General features: G+C 35.3%; 1 protein-coding gene across 21 annotated transcripts in view; it reads right to left on the bottom strand.

Annotated features, from left to right (window-relative positions):
- Positions 1-2,194: 2,194 nt before the first annotated feature.
- CLCN3 (chloride voltage-gated channel 3) overlaps positions 2,195-8,650 on the bottom strand; it is a 122,077-nt gene continuing 115,621 nt past the window's right edge. For 10 of the 21 annotated variants that reach the window (XM_065596565.1, XM_042842102.2, XM_065596559.1 and 7 more), the window contains 2 exons: positions 7,094-7,169; positions 2,195-5,382 (listed from right to left, as the gene is read on the bottom strand). In XM_065596565.1, coding sequence (XP_065452637.1) covers positions 5,224-5,382; positions 7,094-7,169 — 235 coding nt within the window. In that variant the 3' untranslated portion in view covers positions 2,195-5,223. Of the gene's footprint in view, positions 5,383-7,093; positions 7,197-8,650 lie in introns of all 21 variants that reach the window. The other 11 variants (XM_065596557.1, XM_042842104.2, XM_065596556.1 and 8 more) reach the window with 2 other exon arrangements.

Genomic DNA, 8,650 nt, shown 5'->3' with positions numbered 1-8,650 from the left:
CCCCACACACACACCAGTCCAGTGGCGCTCTGGGCTGGCTGAAGCCTAGAGTGCACCCCCACATCCAGAAGAGCTACAGACCTCCCTTCCCCAGACCCAAGCCACCCAGATGTTTTTCATTATTATTTGGATTTCTGTTATGTCAAAGCATTTTTAAATTTACTTCAGAATTGTTGTACAGACAACCATTTTTACCAAAAAAACAAAAGACAAGAAGGTGCAAAGCATCTTAGTTGTGTTTCTGTGCTGTTAGGTTAAATCAAGAATAGAGAACTGCATTATTTTTGAGTCTGCAAAAAAAAAACTTGCATACATAAATTACAATGATTTGGATGTATAGATGTGCATATTACTTTATTAACTTTAGGAAAAAGTGTCAGTGGAAAAAGCACTCTGAGGCCACCAAAAATGTATTGTGAGAACCCCTGGTTTGAACCAACACTTAACATTTTTACAATTCCAATGTCTGGAACATTTCTTTTCCTTTGAAATATCCAAGTCAAATGTCCAGCCCTTTCTTCTGTGAAATATGTAGTTCCACCCACTCCTTTCTTCCAAAACCCAGTGATCTGCTAAAGGCACATGCACAGTATGGTTACTACAGTACAAATGTGAGGTGGTTGTCTTTTCCAGTAATCGGACTGGGTAACCCTACAGAGAGACAGATATCAATCCAGCAATCAGAGCCACTTCTGTGGATCCTCACTTCATTGATTATGCAGGTGCACAAATGTGATTAGAATTAACTTTTGCCTCATCTGCTAAACCTCATCTGCTTATATGGTAGGGTTCCACTATTGTAAATAAGCTGAAACCTTTTAAAAAGGAACACAAATACAAGAATAATTATGTTTGAAATAGACTTTACTGGTAAACTTGTGCTTTCTCTGTTGCCATTGCCAAATACTGTAGATTCAAACACACTGCTGGGGTCAATGCTACAGCCACACTACAACTTTAGTTAAGAAGTAGCCCCAGTTTTCCAAAACCTATTATAAAATTCTCTAATTAGTTAAGTTATGACTAAAGTTTGTACTCTTCTTACCTGTGTCAAACCAATGCAGCTATGAGGGAGTGAGAAGGATGCTAGTGCAGCTTGCACATCATTGATAGAATCTGTAATTAGAAAATTACTTAGTACCATGATAATGTGCTAGTCAGCAAAAGCAGCTCAACTTTCAGATTGCAAGATGAGTTTTGTGCACTAGGAAATGTAACTGTTTCTTTCCTAAAAGTGAGAATTTTATATGGAAATCACTAAGAGTGAACATGGAACATCAATTTTTTTATGGTCACTTGTCAACATATAAATACACATCTTAAGTGTTCATGGGCTTCTGCATAGGGTAAGAATTGTTCATTTTGTGCACACACACATGATTTAAGACAGGCAGACTTCGGCTGACTTTTCAGAAAGGTACATTTCAGGCTCCAATTCTGAAAAAGATTTACTCAGATGCTTAACTTTACATACTGTTCAGTGGGACTACACAGTGTGTAAAGTTAAGCATGTGCTTAAGTCTTTGCAGGAGTGGGCCTTAATATACATTTTCCTATTTTCTTTATGGTAAAATTAATTAATAGCCCTAAATGTTTGCTGTACAATAAAGTATATTGACAAAAGCTTTGTCCTCAAGAGGAATAAGAAACATCTATAAAGTTGAACCAATAAATTAAAATTGAAGAGAAGTAATAGTTGGTTAGCATGGCTTAATAGCAGATGCCCCAGTTTCTGCCACATGATGAATACTGTAATTATCGTAGTTTAAAAGTGAAGTATTGAAGCTGCAGTTATTGAAATACAGAATTGTGGCTTTAAGCCATCAGTTAAAATTAGATGGTTGCATAGTAAAGCAACAATCAGGAACCAATACATTCTACCACTTAAAAGCAGAAATTACTTTTTTAAAAATGAAAATTTTGAAGAAAATCCATTAGTGTTTAATTGTTTGCTAGCTGAATCATAAGCAATTCTCAAAGTGCAACAAGCTCAGCTGAACTGTGCTGCTGAAATCTTATTTTTGTGGCCTTTTTGTTTACAAATTAGTTGATGCTTGTCTATAGGTAAAATTGCTTGCTGCTAATTTTCCTTTGGTGCAGAGGTAGACTCCCTACATAGTCACGTAAATTTCAGAGGGGAAAAGCAATGTGAATAATAGTTGCTAGCACATGGAATTAAAAGTCAAACAAAAAATGATCATACAGAAATTTTTAATATGTTTGATTGAATCATCACAGTAATCAGTTTTTACTGTAATGATATGCAACTCTACCACACTATTATAAATAAAAACATTAAGATCAATATTAAATACAGCTCTAAGCAACATCACAGATTAACAAACTATGCATTCTTCATGAACCAGTAACTGAACAGTTTAAAAACAAAAAGATGCTGACACCCTCACCCCATCTACCACATCTGCTCAAATTAGTAACTGTAATAAGGCGCTGGAAATTTTACATTAGAAAACAAACCATTTTGTTGAACAGCACAGGCACACTTAGTCAATATCAGAATTTCTAATGTAGGATGACTAGATAAGTGTCAAATATCAATGAAGAAAGCATAGCAGGTAAGAACAGTGAACAGAGGTGCATGAGATCAGCACAATACAAATGTTGCACTTTGATCTACAGTTAAAACAAAAAGACAGCAGGGGCATGAATTGTATGGTTTCACTTCATGCAGTGTGAAAGCAGAACTAGGTCTGAATTTATACAATACACACACTGGTGTGTCTTATCGTAAAGTTAGCAGCAGGGGTGGGAGTGGGGTTTTAAAGTGATTAAAAAACTTGGGTTGTTTTTTTTTAAATCATGTTATGTTTATATCCTTCAACTACAAGATAGACCAACAAGTTTTAGCTGGATGATGAAAGGCAGCATCACAGGCAACCTCCTGAACTGCCTTCTACAGGCAAGCCAAATCCTGTGCTCAGATCAGTTGAAATCAGGACTAGCCAGAGAAAACTAGTACACTGCTTCAGATTCATGTAATGGTTCAACAGCTGTAATACAGCATAATTTGACCCATTACATATTTGCTTCAATTAGAAAATTAAAGTTAGTTAGTTGCAAAACTGCCGTTTCAATAGTAGCTTGGTTCCCTGCTTTAGTTCCAAACCAACTTTTAAAAAGGGGCTGACCAGAGTGAGCACACAATAGGCACTGCAGAAAAGTAGTATGTTTTTTACTGGGACCGAATTTAAACATTCATTACAGTTTTATAATCAGTCCTGATTCAGAGAAGCACGTAAACACATGCATTACTTTTAAGCATGCTACTAGTCCTATAGGCTTCAGTGGGATTACTTATGCTAAAATTAAGCACTTATTTAGTGCTTTTCTGAATCAGTGCCCTCAAGACAACAAGTGCTAAAAGTAGCTAAGTTTGACAGACATTTTTTTAACCCGTTATTTCGTAGTTTTAGGGGAATATTAACATTAGGAGATCATTGTCCCTAATTTCAAGTTATAAATGTAATGAACATACCAAAACATGAATTTAATCTACCCACCAGATTTTAACTGCCCCATGACTACTTCATAGTTTTCCTTTTGGGGACAATACTTTCTTGGGTAGTTGCCTTTTCTTTGAGTGTGGTATTTTTTTTTTAAACCTGATAGATAAACATGTTCAGCTAATGATTAAGATAGGTTTTCTCAAAAGAAAAAAAAATGTTCTGAATCTGTCAGCCTGCTAAAGTGTGTGTTGCTGCTGGAGTTTAAAACCCACTCAACATTTCAAGTAAGTTTTTGTTTTGTTTTCTAAAAAGCTACATTTCAGCTGACATTTCAGCCAGCACATTTCTAGATTCTTAAACAAGAGTCAGTCACAACAGCCCTAATAATTAATTCTATTATTGTTAAAACCCTGCAGTGTTTAAAAAGAGTATTTGTAGTTTTATTCTGTTTTGTAATAATAAACAAACGGACACCTCAAGGTTATGGCAGTGAAAGGGAGGCTTGAAAATGCTATTATGCGTGTGTTGGATCATGAAGAAGTCATTACTTTTTTTAAACCCTTCATCAAGTGTAAACTTCTTCCCAACCCTCCATTATGTGTAGAGGATTTTGAATTACTCTATAAAAATCAATGGAAAGGTAGAATTAGTTACGTAAGATATTAACTGATTTGTATTTAATATATTTTAATCCATAAAAATATAAATAAAGAATGGTAAAATTTCAAGAAAAAAATATACATTTAGTGCAAGTTATGAATTACATTTCTTTCTTCAGTGTCAGCAGTGGAACATCTTTTTGTGGAAAAAAACCCTAAAGATGATTGATTTTAATTTAATGTAAAAAATATGTCCAGTGTTTCCGCATGCAATTACCATCAGATGGTACAGAATTGTTCCTGTTCTTAGTTATCAGAGTAGCAGTACTTTTTCCTTATTCTGCACAACGTTGGTATATGTCAGTGTTTTCAATAATACAAAAATTGCATAAGACCAGGTCACATTATTGATATATTCTGCAGCAAAAAAAATTCCTAGAAACTCGAGTTTCATCTATTTTTAATTTTTCTGAAATCGCAGCACCTAAGGCTGCAAAATTCACACATGCTTCATACAAGGTATTACCTGTTCAATCTGCTTTTGCTGAAGCAGATCCATACTGCCCCAAGCATTTCGTGATGTACAAACTATATGTTTAATGGCACAAAACAACTCCCTTCTTGTGATCAAACCTTGGTAAGTCACAGTACATCTCAATATGAGAAACTACTGCTTCCGAAGGGCACACCAATTTTAAAGAGGCTTTGTTACGGCTCAGGAGAGAGAGAGAGAGAGGGAGAGAGAGAAATAAAAGCTCTTCTGGAATGTAGAAAGGTGATGTGTAATAACTATATATTTCATGAGTTAACACAACAGTTTTCAATGGTAAAAAGGGCAAGACCTTGCAGTCTTTAAAAGATGGCTCAATTCAAGTGATCCCTCTGGAAACAGGGACTAACAATGCATCTCTTCAATACTAGGCTAGGGGTTGGAGAATTCGGTCTTCTGATCCAGCTTTCGCATTGCACTATCATGGCAGATCTGTCATCATGGAACGCATCCAGTGCACGATAGCAGAGGTTCGCTCTCCCCGTGTTACAGTGAGGAACATCACTTTTCGTCCTCTCCATACTCCCCCAGACAAACTCTTGGATGCCAACAGCACTGTTATGCAAAAATCCAGCTCTCATTTCCAACCACAGAAGAATCCCTCAGGCTAAAGCGTTGTACTGTTCAACAAATGAACCTCCTCTTCAGTTTCCTCTCTCTCCTCAGCTATGGGGTTCAGTTGAACATTATTGACGCGGGGTCTTGGTTTGCCGTCTGGGCCATATGACGGAGGATATCTTTTTTTGTTATAATGCCAAGGAGGCGCCTGAAAAGGATAAATAGAAAATGGCTATTACTCTAAAAGAGAAAAGAAATAGAACTAAATCTGTAGCCAAGTCCTTTTTGTTGACAGGAATAGACTAAATAGCCTGATTTTCTTGTTTAAATGAAAACATTTTATGAATAAAAATATCAAGTAACCATCATTTTGTTAAAAGAGAGCAGTGTGGAGGCACCAAATAGGATGGTCACTAAGCTGTAATCCATTTTTCATGATATGCAAGTAATGCAAGCAGAGTCCAAGCCCATTTATATTTAATTTTTGTTTCTACAAAATGAAATTTTGATTAACATATGCCAACAAAAAAGTAACAAAGAACGAAAGAGGTATGAATAGGAAGTGATATTGATCCCACTTCAAAAAGAAAATATGCTCCAAACTAGCCACCAAAAGTCACAAATTGCTTGATGGCCAAAAACCAAGACACCAAATCAAACTATTTAAAAAAATTAAATTTAGGGGATCTTTCCAGGCTAACAATATTGGCTTAGTCCGGTATCTTCATAAGAGCACAAACAGTTGAGAGCAGAATTTAAGCAAAATAATCAACAGATGTTCTGTTTTCCAGTTTAGAACCTTACAAAGTAAACTGATAAAGAAACTACCAATTTTAATAGACTGTACACATTTTAAAATTTAAATGTTGTGCTCTTATGAAAAGGTCTTAATAGTGATTAAGAATAGAACTGTGTGTTATATCAAAAAGAGTGAAGCTGCCCTAAAGGATAATATCACAGGAGAAGCAGAAAGCAGAAAGCATGAGCTGCTGATCTTGTTAATCTGTTAGTACTTTTTGTTTTGTTGTTTTAAAGGAGGCATGAAATACTTGTGAAATATTAAAATAAAATGTGAAAACAATTAACATGTTTTGCACATAAGCAGCTACATTTGGAGGGCAGGTTTAGTACAGATACAACAACTGCAGAGCAACCAACATCCAAATTAAGATATTTTCTAAGTTATAACTAACGTTAGATCACAACATCTTAGTGTAATACTATATTTAGATTAGGAAGCCACTAGTAAAAATATTAACAAGCCATTCAGCGGCTTAGGACATAACTAGACATCTTAGGAAGGGACACTGATTGCTACAGATAGCAGCAGCAAGACATACAGTGCATAACAAAAATAAAGGACTGCTCTTTAGAAGCATGCAGACACATGGGGCATAGCAGAGGAAGGTCTAATGCTACACTAAGTACAAATTACATACTGGTTTGGTTGTCAGAAAACTAAATAGATGTTTTTGGCTTGATCAACTACTTAAAGCTGCCAAGATCTGACAAAGAAATATTGTAAGTTTTAATACAAAAGCATCTTAATATGTATTAACAAAAAAGGAAAAGGAAAGAGTTTCCGAGCTTGGCCTTTTCCCATCTGGCATAATATAATCATTTCCCATCCTTTCAAGAATATCAAATAAAGTTTCTGATATTTGATCTCTCTAACTTTCTTTTAATGTTGTGATTAACAGCAAATTTTTAGCTGGTGTAGCAGTATGTCTGTATTAACAGCTTAGTTTTTACAAATGTTTTACATTAAAATCTCCTTAATACAAATTATTGTATTTGTTGTACAGGAAGATTTTTGTTGTTCAGCTGATGTCATTGTAAGAGAACACTGAACAGTTCACAAGTTTCATGCTTCCTGACTTCTAACATGTCTAATTAGGAGATCTGATATATCTAATCACCAAGGGTTCGACGTGCTGCTTTAGTTGCTCGAGATGCTCTAATATGTTCTTCTTTGTGATGATCCCCAAGACAATCCTGAAACAGATCATGTTATGCTAATAACTGTGTGAATCAAATGAAAAAAAACTTCCAATCATAATGAGAAAGGTTTAGAGTCGAGTAAAATGAAAAAACATGGACTGCAAGAATGCTAATAATGAAGTAGTTAAATGAAGAGTGATTTGACAATCAGTACCCTTTCACAGAAATTGTTAGTTCATTTTCTACATGGCACAAAAAACGCATCTTTAACCTTAGAGTAATATATTCAAATATGGATGTAAGTTTACCATTATCACATTCACCTGCCTGAATATCCATTCATACGGCTCCCAGTTATAAAAAATATTGGAACTGAAATTTACTTTAACTTCCTTCTTTCAGCAGTTACTTCTAAGCTTGTATAAACATTGGGAGCTAAAATTTTAGCCTGTCACAGTAGATGACCAAGACTAAAATCAAAATATGGATTTTAGAAAGTCAAAGAAATAGTGCGTTTGAAGCTACCCTATGCAGTAAAATCATTCTGAGCTGTAGCACAGGCCATAGTGGGCCTAATTCTCCACTCAAATCAATTTTTAATCAGGAGTGGCTCATTGAATCAATACATTAGTGTAAATCAACAAGTTAAACCTACTCTCTATGCACTTCCCAATAGTCCTTAATTTACTATCACAACTATCAATTAATGCAAGCTTACTAGTCCAAAGTGTAACATGCAACAGAGAGTCCTGTGGCACCTTATAGACTAATAGATGTATTGGAGCATAAAGCTTTCATGGGTGAACCCACCCAATACATCTGTTAGTCTATAAAGTGCCACAGCACTCTTTGTTGCTTTTTATAGATCCAGACTAACACGGCTACCCCTCCGAAACTGTAACATGTTATTGTTGCACAAACTAGTTTTAATAAAATTGTTTTGGTATAGTCGTTAATTATAAAGCAAGGTTAACCAAGCAAAACTAAAGGCTGCCTTTTGAGACCATATTTGATTTACAGATTCTGTTACCAGTTTTCCTTTTGCCAAAATTTAGAGTACATTAGCCCTTTCTGTCTACCTGACAGTTTGCTACTGCCATTACCCGAAGCATCACGAACTAGGTTTAAAATTTGACCTGTAGTGAACACTGAGCTCACAAAGTAACAAGTTTACAAGCTGAAGCAAGAGGACAAAAATGGTTATTGTTACAACGCAGCTGATTAGTGAAGCATTCCACATTTTCCACTAATTTATGCTGAAAGCAACCGTTTAAAATTCATAATAGTGTTTGACTTTAGTTTTGCTTGGTTAACCTTGCTTTATAATTAACGACTATACCAAAACAATTATTAGGTTCCTGTATTTGAGCTCTAAGCTGCAGTAGAAGCTACTTATAGTACTGAACAGCTCAATATAAATATTTCTCCCAGAAATTTTAGCATTACAGATTTCTTTCCCCAAATTGGGTTCCAGGAATGTAATTAGACACGTACACTGACTTAAAATTGATAGTGAGAGTCCCTTACCCTGAAGT

This window comes from Chrysemys picta, chromosome 5 (assembly GCF_011386835.1).
Source record: "Chrysemys picta bellii isolate R12L10 chromosome 5, ASM1138683v2, whole genome shotgun sequence".
NCBI lineage: Eukaryota > Metazoa > Chordata > Testudines > Emydidae > Chrysemys > Chrysemys picta.
Note: the sequence above shows the minus strand (reverse complement) of the source record. Positions and strands in the feature narration are given on the sequence as shown.